This window comes from Stegodyphus dumicola, chromosome 5, assembly GCF_044657685.1.
Source record: "Stegodyphus dumicola isolate Sdum_Otavi_A_Nest chromosome 5, ASM4465768v1".
NCBI lineage: Eukaryota > Metazoa > Arthropoda > Arachnida > Araneae > Eresidae > Stegodyphus > Stegodyphus dumicola.
The window spans coordinates 85,540,989-85,563,872 of NC_140772.1; the positions used below are offsets into that span (position 1 = coordinate 85,540,989).

The following is a 22,884-nucleotide window of genomic DNA, read 5'->3' on the forward strand; positions in this document are numbered from 1 at the left end:
AATTTCGTTTTGGCATTTTGCATTGAAAACTATAAACAGCGAATCACTTTTCAAATTGTTGCCATTATGCCAGTATTATATTTAAAGAAATTAAATAATAAAGAATCTGCATGAATGTATGTATGTTTCTCACATTGTGATAAAACAATGGTACCTAGAGCCATCAAAATTTGAATAACATAATCTTCCATAGAATATATGCATGTAAAACCCCTAATTTGAATTTGAAAGTTGTTCCATTATCGATTTCATATTTTGTAACACTTCAATGAATTTTTGATTTAAAAAACTAAATGATTTCAAAGCGAGCAATGACAACTGTACGAAAAAAACATTTTTTATCTCCAGCGTGGAAGACTCTGTATTGGAAATTCTAAAGATATGCTCATTTTAAAATTATTTTGCAATATTGCTGTTGAACCGAATTTTATGGTTTGAGTACGTAGAACATGATATTTAATAAATTTATACAAAACGTTAAAAAAACACCCCTTTGGACGTAATTTAAAATCTGAACCCTTTCAGATTTTTTATTTATTTATTTATTTATTTATTTATTTATTATTATTATCATCATATGAAACTTCCCCTGTTTTGTGAACATGTGCTTTTTTATCAATTAAAAAATTTAAGGTTTTAAGTTAAGTGGAATAAAGTATTTTAGCTAATCAGTTATTTTTTATTGCACTAATAATTAGCCTGAATAGCTATTTCAATTAGAATTAATAAGCCTTCAAAAAGAAATTTATTTACACTTTTATTGTATTTTTGGTTTTCTTTGTTGCAAGGTAGGAAAATGCGGAATGATGTCTTTTATTTTCAGTTATATTAATTAAATATGAATTAAATTAATGTCCTATAAATATTAGTTTACTTCCAAGATTTTATTACTATTGAATTTTTTGAGAGAAAATACATATTGCTTTGACAATTTCTAATTAAAAAGTATGACTAGTAGTTAACTAGCCTGACTGACTTTTAACTACATACTGCATAAAATAAAGCTGTTTTGTGGCTATGCTAAAGCTCATACAACGCTAGGGAGAAGCTTATAATTTCTAATATTTTTATGATCTTATAATTAACAATTTCATAACTGAATTGTATTTTTTATTTACGATACCTTTTTTTTTTTATTATATCATTCTTCGAACAACTCCAATGATATAAAGAGAAAATTGTTTAAATTGATCCTGTTTTCTTTTCTTTGCTGCTTGAGTGTAAATTGGCTTTCAGTTCCTCACATTATGTTTATATTCTTTGAAAGGTGATCAACTAAATGCATTAAAGCTTCATTTATTAATTTGCAAGCATGACATCTCTGTCAGCTGTAGTCTTATGATATATTATAATTGTGTTAAGCTGTAAGTATATATGTAATATAGTATAATTCTACTAAAATATAAAGTTTCTAACAAGTTTTTTGTTCTTAAAATGCCAAATAATGCAATAAATATTTCCTTTTCATGTATCTGTAAAATACTTAGTAGTTTCTTTTCTCCTTCCATATTTCCCTTCCCTATTTTAATTGTTTTTTTATTGTATCTTATTAATCAACTATGCTGTTCCATGACAAGTACTAAGTTTTGCTTTGTTAAACTTTACACTGATATACTAGTAGTTTATGGAAATTCCTTTGTTAAATTAAATTTATGAAAGGAATGTCCATAAATTATTAATTTATCAGTGTGAAGTAATATGAATACAGTGCAAAGTCTTTAATCCGGATGTCCATAATTCAGAATGATCTATAATCTGGACCTCAAAGCTACGAACTTTCTGCGCATTTGTAGCATTTACGCATGTGCATATGTGTTTACGCATGTGCATAATACCTTTACGCATACGCATAATGCATTTACGCATGCACGTTTAATGTATAACGGACAGTATAAGCTGGGCTAAAATTATCTATTTCAGTTAATGTTGCAGATTATGTTGTTCCTTAATCTTCTAATTGGATTCGGCTTATTATTTTTCGCAAACTGTTAGAGCAATTTTATAAAAAGTAAGCTTGAACTTTCGATTATGTCAAAAAGAGTTTCCTATTCTGGAGCTGCCAAACGATCTACAAAGTGAAAGCATGTTTCGATGTCCATGAAACAAAAAGTGGAATTACTGCAAAAAACGGTTAAAGGCATGAAGAAAGTGATATTAAGTTTTTTTTTTTTTTTTTTTTTTTTTTTTTTTGTAAATTTTGATACCCTTTAGATCATAATTGCTCTTTATTTCATAAATTACGGTTCCATCTTACCAGATTTAAATTGATGATCTATAATCCGGAATCGCTGGAGTCCCAACGAGTCCGGATTAAAGACTTTGTGCGGTAGTACTGTTTTATATATTATTGTTGAAATAATTTCTATTATGGTTAATAAGATAAATTTTTTTAGACCTAAGTTTATTTTTTTTTTTTTTTTCCTAATAAAAATTTTGAGCAATTGAAATTTAATATTGTAACTGCCATAATCATTATTTTTATATAGATATCAATATTACATGTAAGGTTTTCTATCATATATTTAACTATAAATAATTATTTGAAATATATTGTTTAAGGAACATTTTTATGTTTTCAGATAAATATTTTGCAGTTCAATATTGGAATTAAAGTAAGTAACTGTTTAATATATTCAATATTTAATATTTTATATTAAATATTTAATATTTAATTCAATATTTTTTAGAAGGGCATGAATAGTTTTTAACATCTTAAAAGGTGTTATTGTTTTCTTTTTTAAATTAAATACTTTACAACATAAATAAATCTGTATAATGTAATACTACACTGAACCATTTTTTACCATATGTACTGAGTGCACAAGACATAAGATCTTCAATTTATCTACCATACAACCTGACAAAAGCTAATTCCCTGGGCATTTCCATTTGATGCGATAAAGTTTTTTTAATATATCACTGAAATTACTAATGTAGTTACTTAATGAATTAAGTAATTTTAAAACAATAAATATAATCGTTTAACAAATTATAACTTTATTCTGTTTTGTATGTGTCTAATTGAAGTAATGCATAATCTAAATTATAATCTGTATGAGCATTTAAATATAATTGTGATTAAAAAAAAAAAAAACAAGTTTCTAATGCCACATTTACCTTTATGTAGAATAATCATATGATTTCCTATTTTTTTTATTCTATTTAATCTTCTAATAAAGGCATTGAATGGAAATGCATGAGCTCAAAGACAGTTGTTGAATCATGCACCTCTTAAATGATGGAACTATTTGGAATGGATTTCATATTGATCGCACTGATTTTTTTAATATATATATATTAAAAAAATCAATATATATATATATATATATATATCAGGATCAGTTTTAAAAACTTTAACATGTCAGCATTCAATGTTGATGCTCAGTCTTTTCAGTTAGGCTGTATTCGCATATTATTTCAATAGTCAGTATCCATTTTTCAGTTTTATAATTATAGTATCACTCCTATGATATTACACTCATATCTGAATTTAATTTTATTTTTAATAATGTTTGCTGTTTTTATTTTTTAAATTTCCTATTTTTGTGATAAGTTTCTGGAAAAGTTTCATCTTCTATATATTTCTAGAAGCTTTTATTTGTGAAATAAAATTTTAAACATTCAGCAAAATTAAATTATAAGATTAGTTACTTTTAATGAACAAGTTTTCTAATATTTTGGTGTAAAATTAGCTGAAAAAAAACTTATTTGATTGATTAAAAAGAAAGTTTAGTTGGTTGTACCCTTCTCAAACATTGCTTAGAATAAAAAAATATCATAATTTTATTCTGAATTTGAGTTTTTTACTTTATATTAACAGCTAAAATAATTTATTATTCATATAGCATAGTTTGAACTGCAGTCACAAAAATCTTCAAACCACTAAACTGTTGAAACTAAATTATTTTTATTTATATTTAATGAAATTTGGCCTTTGATAATTTATAAAATATGTCCTTGAAATTGATACCAACTTGCTAACAAATTATCGTGAATAATTCTGCATACCATGAACAACAAACGCATTCAATTACCATGACAACAAGTAATTTTTATCAATTCATCTTTGCTCATCAATCATATGTTTGTAGTACATAGGGTAGTGGCTACTTACCATAGATTAATATTAGATATCTGGTAATATTAGATAAAGCTATTAGATTAATATTAGATAAAGTATTGTAATATGAGGTGCAAATAATATTCCCTTCCTTGTATGTGTTCAGATGACTATTATGGTGAGAATATTCATATTCATAAAGTTTGTTATTTAAGTATATATGACAAAAAATTTGCATATTTATGAAAGGAATTCAAAGCATTTTTATGTTCAATAGTGTGTGTTTTCTTTTAGGTTTTATGTCAATTTATGTGCAAGACATTGAAGTACCAGCCTAATTTTCTGCTTTATTTGTGGAATAGGTTGCAGAATTATCCTTCTAGTGCTAAGGTTTTAAAGTCTTGTGATAAAATTGTGTAAGTTTGAAAAAGGACTGTTTATGTTTCAAAATGTAAATGTTTACTTACGATACTATAATATAATAGAAATATTTTTAATGTAATAGGAAATACATTGTAAGAAGTGTAATAAAAAACTAAAACTTATAAGTGCCATCTGTGTGATAAACTTATATTTACTCATGTATGGAAAACAATAATATCCTAGAAGGACAATAGAGAATGGCATCATAATCCTTCATCGATACGTACTGTGTTTTTTTGTATCCACATACTGTAGTTCATTTGCAATTTCAACATGGATCTGAAATTGGAGCAGAGAGCAAATATCAAATTCTAAAAAAGACTAAAAAATTAATAGCAAAAATGTGTGATGATGATGATAAGTAAGTACATAGCTGTAACCAAGAGAAAACAACAGTGATAAAGTATTAATGTGGCAAGCTAAGAGTGCAATTTCATAACACAGGGTCAGAGGATAAATTTATAACATTCAGAGTATTAATGTGGGATATTCATGCAGTATTCCAATACGTGAGAACAGACATTTGATTCTAGACTTAAACTGTGATGAAAAAGCAGCTGTATGTTTTATCGCAACTTATCTGCTGCAACACTATTCAAGAAGTATATGAATTTTCAAGAAGTGTTAGCATAATTAATTACTGCTCCTTACCTACCTCAATTTCCAGATGTGACCTCCTTGACTTCTTTCTTTTCTTCAAATTGGAACTCGGGAGGAAAATCAGTGTTATAATACTACAAAAGAGAATTAGTATGTATTGCAGGTGGTGTTTGATGCTACTGGTAAGCTGGATGAAAGGAGCAGCATCAGTAGTAAAGCTGAAAAGTTTGATAAAGACCTTCAAGATAAATGGAACTGCTATTTAAATCAGCAGTAATCACCCAAGGAAAACAGCATAAAGGGGGGATGAATACATAATAGCATGTCAAAGAAGATTGATGCCAGTCTGCTGATTCCGAATCTATAGAAAAATCAAACAAAACACAAAAATAAGTGCTGTAAAAATTGCACATCGTTTAGAAGAACAGTTTTCAATAAAAGTTAATCCTTAAACTGTTAGAAAAGTCATTAGAGCAAATGAAAACAATAGATGATCAGTAAGAAGGAAAGTCTTTGTCAGCAAGAAAACAAGGAAAATATGCGTGGCATTTGGAAATTCCATGACAAGTGAATGTTTATCATTTTGGAACGAAGCCAACTTCGTAAATGAGTCAAAATTTAATATATTTATGTCCAGTGCATGATTATTTTGTTTCAAAATCCATGTGAAGGCTTGAATACGAAAACTGAATTGCCTGTTGTTCATGGGAGGGGGTAGAGAGTTAATGGTTAGGGAAGGTTTTGCTGCTTTTGGGATGAAAAATTTTTCTTTTATAGAAAATAAGATGCATGAATATTAATATGTAAGTATTCTTAATGAAAATATGAAAGCATCCAGAAGAAAAACTTGGAATGTACGATACATTGAAATTCTATCAGAAAAATTATTCTTAACATACAGTCCTAAATGTTCATTTGTAGTTATTATACACTTGTCATGAAGTAAAATTAACTCTTCCATGTTCTTGGAACTTATAACCTATCTAATATGTAGGGAATGAGTTGAAGAAAAGACTAAGAAAACATTGTATTTCTTTGAAAGTCGTACTAAAAGTAATTCTTATAAAGAATGACAAAACTGAATATTTTTACTTGAAAAAATTAATTGAATTTATGCCAAAACTCATACAAAGTGTAATTTTAGCTAAAGCATATACAGTGAAATATTGAATGCCTTTTATTTTCAGTATTTACTAAATATAAAATGTTTACTCAAAGTGTCCGAATACTTATATGAGTTTATTTTCAGAATTATTTTAATTTTTTTTTTTTTTTTTTCAAAAATGTATTAAATAAATCTTTTCGAAACAAGCAGATTTAAAAAAAATGTCCAGTTATATATGAGAAAGAAAAATAAACGTATTTCCCTAATATTTAGTAAATGTTATTTGCAAATAAAACAAAAAAACATGAGTGTCTGAAAACAAATATGAGCCACTGTATGCTGCTGTTAAAAATTTTGTGATTTTGCTGTTGAATTTTATAAGTGTGAAAAAAGTGATGCTCAATAATAAAGACAAAAAAGGTCATCTTGTTAAGAAAACTGAATATTGATATTATAAGCTGAGAAAAGAATGAAAAAAATAGAAGAATGTATGGCAGCGCTTAAAACTTTATTTGAGAATTTTTAAAAATGCTACTTTTAAGAATTTTGTGATTTTACTGTTGAGTTTTATGTGGCATAAGTGCAAAGAAAGCGATGTTTAATAATAAACACTTAAAAAGAAAAAAAAAAAAATATGTGTGTCTATATATATGTAAGATATAACAAAATACGATAGCTGCTTTAAAAATAATTGGCAACCTGAAAATTAATGATTCTAGATTTGGTGCTCTAAATTCATCTGTTCCCCCAAATTCGAGATCCTTCCATGATTATATAACAACCTCAAATTAACCAATGATAGCCTAAAGTACTTTCTGCATGTACTTAGTATAAAAATACCTTTTGCAAATAAACTGCATCATCATCTTCTCCTAGTTTCTGCCATGCCAAGATCCATGCTGCTTTGCTTGTCTGTCTAAAATGATATAGTCCCCATTAATCTGTGTATGTAAGAAATTATTTAATGGTTTATAATTAAAAGATATATTGTCTATGAAGAATTGGTCTAATGTGCCTGGAAATAAAGACGGTAATTAGCTGAACTTGGTTTGATATTAACATCTTTGACCTATCTTGCCGCTCTGCTATCATGACTATGCATCAAAAATATTACATACATATAACAGGAGTGAGCCCAAAAGCAGATTCATAAACTGCGAGCTCAGTGAGAATGTAAAAAAATCTTAACAAACTCTCTGGTACAATGTTAAAATACGAATCCTTTCAGATATTTACTTCCTTGTATGAAGTAAAGGAAGTATTGTAATCATGAAAAATTCCGAGTACTATATTTCGACAAAAATATCCATTTTGATCGCTATCAGATGCAATTTAATGATGTTTTTGCATGACATCTGTATGTAAGGACAGAATAATGGATTTTTTTCCCCAAATCGAATTATAAAACTTATTTCAAATGGATTCAGAAGAGACATACATACGTATGTATCTCATAGAGTAGCCTCAGAATATTGAAATTTTGTATATGGGACTGCTAGAGCATGTAGTTTCGCACCTCCCTTTTTCGTGGTAATCGGCTGCACCAAAAGTATATAAATATGTATATAATTCATAATAATTTATAATGAATGAATTATTGGTTTATTAATTTGCAGCTTTAGCACTAGTCATAGGCTTTCTTAATTTACTTTTAATTACTTTATTTTGAATATATATATATATATATATACACCCACTTTGTTACTCGGCTCATTTAGCTCAGTTTTTTTTATTCTTATATGTTGGTAAATTGTGCATTTTTTTGCTTTAAAAATGATTGAATTAGGTGGTTCTTATCTTCCAGTGTAGGTTTTTATGCCTTTTCTTAACTTCCGCGCAATAGTTGTAGAATTATCAACAATTTAAAACTTGTTTAAGTGAGGCTAAGCCTAATTCTTCTTACCATAGCAGCCACATTTGTTTACATTTGAAACTTTGCAGAATAGGGGATTTGTTGCCAATGTAGAGAAACTAAGCTTCGCATCAACAAAGATAACATCTTCTTTTATTATTATAAATTAAATCATGCTTAATCCATTCTAGAATTATTATTTAAGTTATCCCACATATTGACTTACCATACCATCCACAACAAATTAAGTCAGTGTCTGTGCCTCAGTGTCTTTTTGCTGAGTGAGACCAAAAGTAAACTTTCAGTTTTGTGCACCGAAAAATCTGCCTTCTTGCCCACTGGCCGAATTATTTGTTTTTGTGTAGAAACTCTAATTTTAATTGTAAAAATTGTTTTTTAACTGTATTTATGTTTTATGTTTTTTTTCAATTTTTAATAAAGATATTTTGAGGTTTCATGTATTTTTGCCTTATCGCGAAGTGAAAACTGAATTAATTGAATGAAAAATATATCTCTAATGAAATTCGTGGAAATAAGTTTAAACGAAATGCAGTGGAAAATGTGTATAATTCAATATTCCATTACAAGTAAGTCATGTGATGTACACATCAATTTTTTTTTTTTTTTTTTTTTTTTTTTTTTTTTTAATTGTGTTAGATCAAATGTGAATTTGGGTTAAGCATGAATACAATTCCTAGTATTACCTTGATTAAGCTGTTGTGTATGCTGTACTGAATGCATGTAAGTGTTTGAAATGTATATATTTCATTATTCAAATTGGATTAATCAACTAGTTGTGTGTTGTGAAATTACTGATACATACAATCAATTGCCTGTTTAACCCTGCAAGCAACTGACTTTACCTGTCAAAAAGTAAAATCATGCAGTTGCTAATCAGGAACATTGGTAATCTTCAGAATGACTTTTGGCACCAGAGCTTTCTGAGATCTAATTGCTGATGGGAAAATAATGAAAACTAGTGAGTTAATGTTTTAGTATACAGTTCATATATGTAGAAAAAGACTTGCATTATTAAATTATCTTCCATTGTTTGTGCATATGTATAATTTGAATAAAACATTTTTATTGAGCAATATAACTATTATTTTGAGTTTTAAAAAGCTCATTTTATTTTTAGTTTTACAGCAAAATGAATCTTTTTGACTAAGAATATGTAAATGTTTTAAAACCTCATTGTATTTTTATTTTACAGCAAAATGAATCTTTTTGAGCAAGAATATGTAAATGTTTTTGCTGAACCTATCTGTCTTCTTCTCCTTCATAAAGAAAACTTTATGGTAAAGTTATTGATTATAATATATTGACTGACTACGGAAGTTGTATCATTTTCATTTCATTAATTTCATAAAAATTGTTTGTGAAATAGTCACAGAGAAATTTTAAATTATTTCATTAAATATGTGTCATTTAAATAAGAAAAATTTGTATGTAGCACTAAATCAATAATTGCATGTAATTCATTTATTTTAAGTTCATTATCATTATTTTAAATTCATTCATTATCAATAAATGCATGTACCGTATTTGACGGCATATAAGACACACTCTTCCTAAATTTGGTCTCAAAAAAGTTACCTGCATCTTATACGTGAAGGACACAGGTTAACTTTCAATACTGAATGCTATTTTTAGCCCGGATAATGGTCTAGACACGCATAACTTTTTCTGCATCTGCCATAATTATTTTGCGCGTGTGTGAAATATCCGTCGCCAAAAAGCGCCAAAGCTCGAAGCTGATGTCGAAGATCGAACAGGTTCGATGGTCACATTATGTCTGTGGAGCCTTTCCTTCTTTACATAGACTTTCTTTGACTCAGCCGACACACGTGTCGGTATTGGTGCTATTCTGTATAAATGTGTCGGTATCGGTGCTTAAACTATTTGTTTTAAAAAATACCCTGGAAAATATGACTACAGGAAACAAGATATTAAGCTATACAATTCAGTATAAACTAGGAGTGTTAAACTGCACCAAAGTGCATGGAAACAGAGCAGCAGCAAGGCATTTCGGTCCGCCACCTACCGAAAAAATGATACGTATTTGGCGACTGCAGGAAGATCAACTGAAGACTGCTATAAAACAAAAACATAACCTTCGATGCTCAGCTCCATCTTGACCTGAACTTGAAAATGCCGTAAAAATGTGAGTGATAGATAAGAGGAAATCTGGGATAAGTGTTTCAACCAAAATGATAATCAGTGAGGCCAAAGGATTTGCAGAAAAACATGGGAATCAGAACATCTCAGGGTGTGAGGGCTGGTGCTACAGGTTCATGAAAAGGCAAGGCTTATCAATGCGCACAAAAACAACTATTGCACAGAAAATACCAGCAGATTTTATGAAGAAAAAATACTATCATTTCATAGGTTTGTTATAAATGCACACAAGAAAATTTCTTTTGAGCTCAGTCAAATAGGAAATATGGATGAAATTCCACTCACATTTGATGTACCATCCAACAAGACTGTGAGTATTAAAAGGTCTAAATCAATAACCAAAAAAACTGCAAGTCATGAAAAAAAACCTGATATACGGTAGTTTTAACATGTTGTGCTAATGGCACAAAACTGCCGCCGTTTTTCATATTCAAAAGAAAAACTCATCCGAAAGAAAAACTTCCAACGGGTGTAATTGTTCATGTTCATCCGAAAGGCTGGATGGACGAAGCTGGAATGAAACTCTGGTTACAGAACATATGGATGAGGCGACCTGCTGGACTCTTAAGAAAACCCTCTCTTTTGGTTTTGAATCAATTTAGCGCCCATAGAACTAAAACCATAAAGAATAAAGCGAGAGAATTAAATACCCAGATAGCTGTCATTCCTGGTGGACTGACTAGCCAATTGCAGCCTTTAGATGTATCGGTGAATAAGCCATTTAAGGAAAAAGTGCGAGAACGATGGAACGAGTAGATAGGAGAGTCACATCATGCCCTCACACCCTCATGTAGAATGAAGCGGCCCTCTGTTTCACAAGCGTGCGAGTGAGTAAAAAGATCTTGGGAGGACGTAAAGGCTGAAGTAATTGTCCTTTAAGAAGTGCGGAATCAGTAATGCTCTTGACGGAACAGAAGACGACACATTATTCGAAGAAGGTGATACTAGCGATGACAGAAACAGTAGTGATGATGATAGTGAAAAGGATTTTTATGGTTTTGAAAGTGATTAAAGTCTAATTTCGTGATAGGCAACGTTTTCCTTGAATCTGTGTTTTTTGTTGTTTTTGCTTTATTTTGTATTATGTTTGATTGCTTGCCATTCATTTATTTATTCATTATTGAAATTTACATATCATGTTCAAAATAGCTTGCCGTTTGTTAATTTTCCTTAATAAAAATATGTTTGGTAATTGCATTCAATGATTGTTTATATGGCTTTTATGAAACGTGAGAACTAAAAGAAGCCACATTTTAAGTTATTGTGATATTGCGCTGTCGTGCGGACTATTGAAACTTTTTTTCCTTGTGTGTGGCCTTGTAAATAAGGGTGCTTCTTATATGCTGTCAAATATGGTAATTCATTTATTTTATTTTATACAATTGCTTTTTATCTATGATTATTTAGAGTAGAAATATTGGTAAAACTATTCTGTATTTTCTCTTAAAACAGTGAATTAATTATTGTATTAGTAGCTTAGTATTAGTAACTTAGTATTAGTAGCTTAGTATTATTGTATTAGTAACTACTGTATTAGTACTTTTTTTTTTTTTTTTTTTTTTTTTTTTTTTAATCCTATGCAACCATATACAAACAGCTGCTTCTTGTGTGAAAATAAAGTTCTACATCAAAAATACAAGAGTCTTCAAAACGATTGATCTAATTTTAATTCTGAATGAGCTTAATTCGATTCCTTTTGAATTGTTGAAGTGGTCAAATTTTGTGTGTTTAATAAAGTATACAGAAAGAGCACGTAACAGACGCCTTTCTTAAAATAATCACCAACAGTACTGATACATTTCTGCTTGTAATGGGCAAGTTTTTATTATTATTATTATTATTATTATTATTATTATTATTATTATTATTATTATTATTATTATGGGATAGGCATGTTTGAAAAATGTAGTATCTTTGAAGGCGAGGACATCTTCAATGTTAGGTAAATCAGTTACTGACAAAGCATTTTCTGATAGGAAGTAACACAAATGACTTAAAAAATGGTAGTATGTTAACCAAAAAGAATGATGAGAAAACAAAGCATACGATAATACAGTCAAAAGTCGTTAATTCGGACACCCATAATCCGGAATGATCTATAGGTCCGGACATCAAAGCTAAAAACCTTTTGCGCCGCGCATAGGCGTTTACGCGTGCGCGTAAGATCTTTACGACTGCGCATATGCGCGTCGTATACTTTATTTAATTTTATAAAAGTAAGCTTGAATTTTTGATTATGTCAAATAGAATTTCCGATGCTGGAGCTCCCAAAGGATCAACAAAAGGAAAGTATGTTTCGATGTCCATCAAACAAAAAGTGGAATTGCTGCAAAAAATGGATAAAGGCATAGCCTGTGTTTATCTAATCATTCCGAAATCTGTTTATCAATTTCACGCTGCTCTGCGCGGGGGGGGGGGGACATTGTGGCGTGCAATGAACTGGAAGTTGATCTGTTAGCACTATCATTATCTTCAGGGTAGATGTTTTTATTTTATTTGGCTTATAATTCCTTACTAAATGTAGTATTTCATCTCGATGTACTCCATCTTTGATATGATTTAAATCAAATTCTTCGTCATTATAAATATCAGGAATACAAATCAAATAGTTTTCTGGTTGCAATTTTCTAGTTTCGGCTATGCGTAATGTATGCTTTACGCATGCGCGCATTGAAAGAAATGTTTAATAAAAAGTAAACAAATAAATATTAAGCCTTTTTTTTTTTTTTTTTTTTTTTTTTTTTTTTTTTTTTTTTGTAAATTTTGATACCCTTTAGATCATAATTGCTCATTATTTTATAAATTACGGTTTCATATTTTTAATTTTATAATTTCTGCATGCCATCTTACAAGATATAAACTGATGATCTATAATCCGTAAAAATCGATAATCCGGAATCGAATTGAAGTAAAGTCCCGACGAGTCCGGATTAAAGACTTTTGACTATATATCTTTTGTGGTGATATGAAGTCTGCAATCGATTGAATCGATCTGCTCATGGATTTTGGATGTGTAGGCTCTGAATGATGAAGCAGTAATATTGAAGAATGTCAAGAAAAAAGGGATATCTAATGCTGTTGTTAGTTCTGAAGATCATCATATGTGCAAAGACAAACTTAACTAGGATGAAGATGATGACAATAGTGACAACTTGCAAGCTATAACAGACAACGCAAACAGCAGTTCCAGCAGCTCTGAATCATTCAAGGCCTAGGGACTAGCTGTGCCACCATGGTGCTAAAGGGAGGCCTAGTGAGCTCAAATGCCACCATGCCAGGATATGTCGACTTTACATGACCGCTGCTTAGACGTTTGGTATAACCTGTCTTCAGTTATCTACCAAGAATTTGTGGCATCCTTGCCAAGGCGAGTTGATGCTATTTTGCAGGCCAAAGGTCTTACAATGAGTTATTGAGTAGGTGGTCATAATGTTTTGGCTCTTCAGTGTATGTGGCTTAGCCATATTAGTTGAGAGTCTTTAATAATGTTTATTATAAATAACTTTAATAATGTTTATTATAAATATCTTTAATAATGTTTATTATAAATAACTTTAATAATAAGACTTTAATAATGTTCTCTAAATTTTTGCCGTAGATCAAAATTATGTTTTATTCTTCTCACTTCATTTCCCTTACAGCTGCAAAATCTTTCATTTAAATGTCATTACTCTATCCTCATCTGCTTTAGTCATTGTCTAACACTCAGTTCCATACATTAGTGTAGGTGTTACTAAGATCTTGATTTTGAATTAGTCATTTGAAATTGGACAAATGTAATCGTGAAAATTTATAAAACTATTCTCATAATTGCTGTATTTAAATGTAATTTATTGGCATTTTCACCTATTTTATAGTTCAACTTTGGTAAGTATGATATATAAAATCATGCACATTTTGTATTTTGCTTAATGGTGATACTTTTTGAAATAATTATGAAAATTCCCATATGTTAATTCCCATTATGTTCACTTTAGTAACTCTCCATGTAATTTGTTATGCAATCTGTAATTTTTTCTTAATTTTGAAATTGACAGGGAAATGAATCTTTTCATATCAGACTCTGTGCATCCTTTTTTATAATTTGCTAAGATAAAAAATTCAGTAGTTTATGGTATTAAAATAGTGCAGCTAAACATTTCGGTATTTTTCTGTTATTGGGTCTGGATTCATGTATCTCCAAATGCTGATGATTTGGTGAAAAATTTAAAGCTTAAAAATAATCACCGAAATATGTATGATATGGTTAAATTGAAGACCTATCAAAAGAAAAAATAACAGATATTCAAAAAAGTTAGAAGTTTTTAATGAAAATTAAACAGTTTGTGAAAGAAAAGCGAAAAACAAATTTTGATCAGTAAATTAATATTAACAGAGAAGCATCGGATTGCAGATATGATTTAAAATTTCTGAAAGCATTTCATTTTAAGACACATCTGCTACCACATAAATTCAATTAAACAAGAATCTAATTGGTTACTGGCAGTGTCATGCTGATGTTTATTTTTGCTGATGTTTGCCATTTTGCACTGCTCTGTAACCTTTCAGTAGTTTGCACATGACAACCTCTATCAGTATTGATGAAATTATGCTTATGGTTAATGCGGAATTATTCAATATGAGCTTCCTCTAACTCTTGTTACACCCTTTCCAACAGTCTAAATGTACTATAATTTTAAGCAAAGTTCTGTCAAAGTAGTGAATAAAGACAGCAACTAAAAAGCATTCTTTTGTTTCTCTGCAAATCTCGCCTCACACCCTCTGAGTTGGATGGATTCTCAATGGAAATACCATGCATAAGCCATTTGCCATTCAAAACTGATTCTCGTCCTTAAAACCAGTTTTCAGAATGTAATCCCTTTTCCTTCTCGGCATATCATGGCTTTCCATCTCCTTCCGGACACTTCCTTGGAATTGAACTAAAGCATCATTTCATGTTTTTTCTTGCACTTTCGTTCATGGTGAATAATTACTTACTCTTGGAGGAATTGTGTCAGAAATATTTAATCATTAAGTAAGTCCTAAATTTTCATATCCATGATAAAATTCCAGCGAAGTTAACTTCTCATAATGTTATTCTAGTAAAGCAAAATGAGAAGTGCCAACTTATCTTTAGTCAAAATTTTCTTCTAATGTAATGTATAATAAATATGGCAACAGAGATATATGAATATCTTCAAGAAAAATTCTTTTAACCCCCTTAACTGCCATGGAAAACATACAAGATTCATTTCCCAGTGCCACGGTTTTTCACACAGGCACGCTTAGTTATACGATGTATTAGGGGGAAAATAAGTTCAAGTTTTATTTTCTAAAAACTGTTTAGTTTCGCAAAATAAAGAATAAAAGAAAAAAATGAATGCACAAAATTTAATGTTTTGATTAAAAGTGTAATAAAAGGATGTAAGTATATTAAAAATTATGTTTTTATAATAAAAAAAGATCCCTAAAATGGAGTTTCGATCAATTCATTTTTGAACAGTAAAGTGTAATATCAGGTTTCAGTGTTATACCTTGTGAAATCAGTATGCCTAAAAAAACATATATTTCTTCTGAACTGGTTGAATGCCACGATTTTGTTCTTGATTTTTCGTTTGCAAGGTGTTGGTTCATATACGCGTCTACAAAACGGTTAGTTTCAATAACAATATGAAGCACAAGCAGTTCATCAAAAAATAATTCAAAAAAGATAAATGGGTTTGAAATACCCATTATCTTTCTTTATTCCTGAAACATACTACAAAAAGTAAATGAAAACGGAGGACACAGAATAAAAAAAATACGTTTTACTCAAACAACACTAGCTAATACCGCACAGTCATTACTTTCACGGCTTTAGACACATCCCTCTCTCCAATTTTTCCCCCACACGTCTCTATAATAGTATCCTCCATCGCATACTTTGCAAAAGTCATTGTGGTGTTGCATTCCAAAGCTCTGCAAAATTTTTCAGTTGAACTCTTCTATTTTGGGTAAGATTGAAATGTTCTGATAAAATCTGAATCTTTTTCTTATTTGCAGTACTAAATAACTTCCAATAATTTCAAATCATTCTAATGATAAAATAAAATTTTAAAAATATTAAAGTGACTAAAGTAAAATTCAAATTTTGTAAATAACCTGTTTCTGCAACTTGTAAAGAACCACTAATCAAATTGATTTTAACTATGTAGATCAATGACGACAATGATGTGATTTCTTAAAAATTATTGTTACTATAAATTAGTCATGTAGTTAATCTTTAGCTTTTTGTTGAATATTAAGAAGTTTCTTTCATTCTTCTTTATATGATACAGTTATAAAATAAAGATAATGAAATTTGAAAAGATGGGATCCTGTTCCTCTCTTTAATGTTATGTTTTCAGTCTTATTATATTGGGTAATTTTTCTTCTTTCAATAGTGTACACTGTCAGAGTTGCATGAAAAAGATGTAAATTTATGGCAAGACCAGCTTCGTCTTTTCATACGTGATGTGATATCAGAATTATTAGATGTTCAATCTGTCCTGTCATCTATTGATGATGAAAAATTAAGTATGTGTACCTGTTTCTTCTTATTATTATTTGCTTGTGTGCAATTGTAAGTTTTTTTGTTTTTTTTTTTTTTTTTTTTTTTGTTGTAAAAACTATGTGTGTTCTAATATCAAAAAAAAAAAAAAAAAAAAAAAAGTCTAAAATATATTATTGTTTGCATATCTTGTAATCTATTATTATTATTTTGTACATAATCATGCTTTCAGATATTTTTAAAAGGGGTGAGGAGTATATTTTTTATTTGTTTTGAGGCTGTTGCTGAAATTTAAATTTAAAGGAGGTTTAAAAAAGAGGAGTTAGAATATTATATTAAACTATTATCGAAACTGAAAAATCTCAAAAGAAAAGAATTTTTAATTTTCACAGTATTCCTATGCAAAGTTTCACTTTGTTAACAGGATTAAAATTTTATTGTCAATTTTAACTTTCAAAGGAAATGCATGATCTTTGTCTCACCATTTCTGTCCAAATTCTGCATAATTTTAGAGGATGGGAAAGTAAATATATATGTGAAGATCAAAGGCATACCTCTCAAAACTAAACAATAAAATCAAAGGTAAATATCTAAGCATTTGTAATATATGAATTCCTTTCTTACCAGTGAACATCATTAGCATGATGATATTATTTTTTTTACTCCTGATGATTAGAAGCTTCATTAGTTAAGTATTCATCAGGAGAGGTCAAATATTTGGTCATAGCCCTTTCACCACCGAAAACATTGCATAGGTTGTACCATAGGGTGTGATCTACGCTCACAAGAAAGGGAAGCTCTATCCTAATTTTTATGGAAAACACCTCAAGCAACAGATTTAGGATCTCCAATTTCTTTTCTTCTACCATCAGCTTGTTGAGAGAACTTTCATCTTGGTGATATTTTGAGTTCACACATTCCATAAAAACAATATACATTACAAGCATTCATGCTTTTTCCTGGACTTAGCCTACTTTCCTACCAGCGCACTTGCAGTGAAACTGGTAATATTGTGTACAGCTGCTGATTCAGCTACTCTTTTCACTGGTATTTTTAATATTTTGATGTCATTTTACTTTGAAAGGTAATTTATTCATGAAAAAAGTTGATTATATAAAGAGTGTGCACTGCCAGAATTCATAATTAAAGCATATTTTTCATTTATTTTGTCCAACTTGTTATACTTTTCACCAAATTTATTAATAATTGATTTATGATTAAAATGCTCAGATATGCAATATTGGTATCAGGTATAGGGAATAAATGGTGTTTATCAAATATGAAATACTATAATTGAGGGAAATGCGAGTCCACCCAATGTTGCAGAATATATATGGTAAAGATTTTTATTCAAGATTAAAAATATTATTTTGTGAAATTTTTTAGAAAAATTTCCAAAGAAAATTTAAATGTGATAAATCATTATTTGATTGGGCCCATTGCCAGTATTTAATATTTTGAACAGTTAACTGAAAATATTGTAAATTAGAACAAAATAAATTAATATAGTTACTTTTCACTTATTTGAATGAAAGGAAAAGAATTGAATTTCTATTCGTGCATTGAATTCTTTCACTGAGTTATTCAGTGGATATCTTTCCTCCTCCAATGCTCTTTCTAACCTTGGGGATTCTATTTTATTATTATTATTTCTTCCTTCAGTGTGCAAAGCTTTTAACTTCTGTATTATCTGTACTGAATTAATGAAGCTATTCTGCCTGTTGTCAATTTAATCTGTACTTATTTTTAGAAATATTCTTTGAACCATTGAAACTAGTCCTGTGAAAAATTTGAAAATATAATGGTGATTTTTTGTTGTTTGGCTTCTAAGTTAATATTTCTTTAGCATGTTATTATATCTTCAGATGAGCTTTAGTAAAACATAATTTTTATTCTCAATTCACGAAGATGGGTAACTTAAATACAATTCTATCCATTACAGCATGACACTCCAGCTTATTTTTACAATTTCTTTCTCTATAAATTTTTCATACATTTACTAATGGTAAAACTTTCAGAATAACATTTTAAAATATTTTTTCTCATGTTGCTCAGCAACAGGTACATGATACAAAATATGACATTGTCACTCCAAGGATAATAAATATAATTATTTGTTAAATAATAAAATATTACAGTCCTTACAATAGTGACTTTTAAGTTTGTCAGTTTGATGTCATTGGCTAAACTAAAATTTAGTGGTGAGAAAGTAATCCCTCAAAAGGCACTTTGTGAATTGAGAATAAAATTTGCACCAAAAAATAAAATTTTGAAACCGAAAGAAAGACATTTAAAAACTTATATTTAAATTTTAATTCAAATTTTACTTTTTGATAATGAATAATAAAACTTTACTAGATAATAATGAAATTTAAGTCAATTCTGACCATTTTAGAAAACAAATAGGGAATAAATAATGTAGTTCAGTGAAAAGCTTTAATTAAATTTTAGAATTTAAAATTAGTAAACTCAAAATGGGGTTCAAAAAGTAGTCAAAAAAAATTTTTTTATAAATTGTTTTGTAGAAATGAGTAGAAAAATCCTATAAGTGAATAATTTTAGATTTTGTTAAATACAGAAACATGCAGAGAAAGTTTGAAAAGAAGTAAAAGAACTTTCTTAGGAAAGTAAAATGTCTTCACGTCATGGGCTTATCATGACGACTTTGAATATAGGAGGCCATTGTTTCAATAAAAGTATAGTAATAAACATAAAGAGAAAAAAATAAAAACCTATAAACCTTTAAAACATTCTTCTTTGTCCTTCTCTTTTGCAGCTTTCAGATAAAAAATTCATACTTTTAAAAAGTGTTATAGGGTGTAGACTAGTCCATATTTTTTTAAAAGACTATTAATAAATTTTAAAGGAATTTCATTTTCTTTCGAAATTTTGGTGAGAATTAAAATTTCTTCGTTTTGCGTTTGTGTTTCGGTGTAAACTTCCCTAATTCTGCTAATTTGGTTAATAATACATTTGAAATAACTTTTTTAGATATGTTGGAGTTCCAATTTATAAGTTTAAAAGTAGAAAAATTAAATTCTTTTCTTTTATCATAAAGTTTAATATCTTTAAGATTATGAATGCTAAGATAAACTATTTCTGATTGGTCTTTATTGAAATCATTAAGTTTTAGACAGCTTGGGTAGATGTTGCTATTTTCTATGAGATTATAATTGTTAAAAGTTAATAATGTCATCAATATGTGTGTTCAAATTTGCTGAAATCTTTATCAGAAAGGCCTTTTAGGAATTTAAATTTAGAAAACAGAAACAAGTTACAAAGATGAGTTCAATATGAACTTCTTATTGGAATTCATTATGTGTGCAGGTAAAGAAATTTTGAATGTTTAATAGTTATTGTATAGCGAAACATATAGAAATTCTTCCCGTTTTTGTAAATCCTGAATATTAAGTATTTCAGATAAAAAATTTCTCGTTTTTAAAAGACTTTCGTAGATTTTTTTGAGTGGTAGTGATATGTAGAGGTTTTCAAAGTCATAGCAGTGAATGTTGTAAATTTTAAGATTTCTAACTTCTTCAATGATTTTCAAGTTGTCGTAAATAATCCAGCAGAAGTTTTTTTCAGCTTTAACTTGTCCAAATCTGCTAAATTCTGTCTTTAACCCTTTTGCTTAGATTTGATATATATCATGCTGTTTTCCTCTCTCGATTTAAAGAGTTAAAATTAATTAAAAAAGGGAAGAAAATATGTATAGCATTATATTTGCATGTAAATAGCAGCTATTTCTCATATGTATCTTCTTGTTCATTTCAGATCAAGGTTTCACATATCATCATCAAGTATTTCTAGCTTTAAAAAAGTTGTACTGTCAAGTGAAAGTTTTAGAATCTCAAATATGTTTTCTTATAGGTGATAATGTTTTAATTTCTTCTGTTAAAGATATGGTAGATAAATGGCTTTATATTGAAAGGAGACTACCAGCTATCATTTGTTGGTTTATACATAAGTTATAGCATTTCCTGAATTTATTTATATTATTGTGCATTTGTACATTTGTGTATGTATGTTAAAATTTCTTTTTATTGTTATGTTTGCAAAATAAGATAGGATGAAACTGTTTTAAACAGTTTGATTTATTTTTAATAAAATGAATCATTGTACTATGTTGCATTGTTTGAAAACACAGAGTTTATAAATCTCTTGTTTTTTTTTTAATAGCTGAAGAAATGAATATATAATTAATTATAAATAAGGATATTTAACTTTCATTTGTACAAAACAGGTGCAAATATAGGCAGAATCCACCAGTATTGGAGACCAAAATTGAAACATTGCATATAAACCTTTTGAATCAAAAATTAGAAAAAATAGGTATTTAAAGATAATTTGTTTAATTTTTATGGTCTTTGCAATCTAGTAAACACACCTGGTGCCCATTTTTCTCCTATATGAACCTGTTCGTTTGTTTCCTGTTAGTCATTCTCACTCAATCAGTTCAGTTATATCAAAACTGTGAAATAAGTACACATTTTTCTCCCTGCATATGTGGATGCAATTTTATTATATCTTATGGTGGAGAAAATGATATTGTGTAACATCTGAAATAAAATCATGAATCAAATGTTGAAAATTCGGATAAAAATCTGCTGGTTTTAAAGTGAACATTGTTTGAGCCATGTATCAATTTATTCAGTTTTTGATTCAACATAATATTTTTGCTTTCCTAATTTAGTTGATGACTTAACAGGTCAAACTATTTCAATAATCATTTTTAATTAATTGAGTAAATCAGACACTCTTATGTCGAAGTGTGTTCCTTTCTGTGCAGATGGTGCATTGGGAATTGCTAAAAATATTAAAATATAATGAGAAAAAAATTTTTTGAATCTATTCAACAGTATTTTATAACTGTGTGCAAATTACATAATGAGAAATTTCTTTCTGAAAAGTAAAATATTAGATCATTGGTATTTTCACACAAAATTGGACTTTTTCTGAAATCCTGTTCTACTGGGCCGATTGATGAAATTCAACTTGTGTTTTTCATATCTCGAAAGTGCAACTTAGAATATATATATATTCATTTTATATATAGCATTGTTCTAACATAGATATTTTGACACAAAATTAGACTTTTTCTGAAATAACATACCAATTTTTTTCTACATTTCGATTCTACGACTCAAATTATGCCTAAATATTAAATTTTGTGAAATTTGGTGCGAAATTTCGGAGAAACTCAAAAAGAGCCTTATAATTGACTGACCTATGTTAGAGCAGCGCTATATATGAATCTTATATATATATATGTATCCTAAGTTGTGCTTTCGAGACATGAAAAACGCAAGCTGAATTTCATCAATCGGCAAAGTAGAATGGGAGATGTAGAACTGTCCCAGATCTAGATCCTCTTCTGTCTTTCCCCTCCTCCTCCGCACTGTACATACCCCATCTGCATTATATAAGGTTTTCTTGAGTAGTTTGCAGAATACTAATTTCATGTATTGAAATTATATACAACTTATTGTCTAATATAATGAATGGCAAATTCTTTCAATTTATATGGCAGTTTCTTGCTAAATTTGACAACAAAAAAATAGTCGCCAAAACCGTTGCCTGTTGGCTATATCTCAATATTAAAAAAAATTGTGTTCTTATTTTTCCGGCAGAGCATACTCCTTGTAGATATTCATGTTACATTATGCAGAAAAAATATAACAATTTCACATATAATTTCACTAAAATTATCCGTATATGTACAATATTTGTAACGGTGTCCGCCGATAACATCGCGGAGAAAACAACGCAAGGCGAAAACGTCGTGCTACAAAACATCGTGGGAGAAAACATCGCAGTTCTAAAACATTGTCGTACAAAATATCGTCGTCGAAAATAAAGCGGTTCAAAAACTTCGCAGTTTAAAAACATCGTCGTCGAAAATATCGTGGTAAAAAATAAAGTATCTACAAATCATCGCATGACGATAACATCGCAGACATGCTTTTTTCAGGCTTTAATAACTGTAAATGGATATTCCCATAATGATTTATGAGTGCAAGATGGAAAGAAGGATAATTTTTACTTTCATATTTTTTATTAACTAATAAATTTTTGCGGAAAAAGTAAGAAGGAGACTTAAGTATAGAAAATTAATGCAACTTATAGCACTTAATAGAATTTTAACTAACAAAGTAATA

At 29.0% G+C, this 22,884-nt stretch overlaps 1 protein-coding gene across 4 annotated transcripts in view; it reads left to right on the forward strand.

Annotated features, from left to right (window-relative positions):
• The window catches only part of LOC118191664 (tRNA (32-2'-O)-methyltransferase regulator THADA-like), a 155,563-nt gene extending 134,716 nt beyond the window's left edge, over positions 1 to 20,847 (forward strand). For 2 of the 4 annotated variants that reach the window (XM_085816842.1, XM_085816843.1), the window contains 5 exons: positions 2,580 to 2,612; positions 4,355 to 4,476; positions 9,254 to 9,338; positions 16,620 to 16,752; positions 20,501 to 20,847. In XM_085816842.1, coding sequence (XP_085672968.1) covers positions 2,580 to 2,612; positions 4,355 to 4,476; positions 9,254 to 9,338; positions 16,620 to 16,752; positions 20,501 to 20,700 — 573 coding nt within the window. In that variant the 3' untranslated portion in view covers positions 20,701 to 20,847. Of the gene's footprint in view, positions 1 to 2,579; positions 2,613 to 4,354; positions 4,477 to 9,253; positions 9,339 to 16,619; positions 16,753 to 20,500 lie in introns of those variants that run through there. The other 2 variants (XR_015041156.1, XM_085816844.1) reach the window with 2 other exon arrangements.
• The last annotated feature ends 2,037 nt before the right edge of the window (positions 20,848 to 22,884 follow it).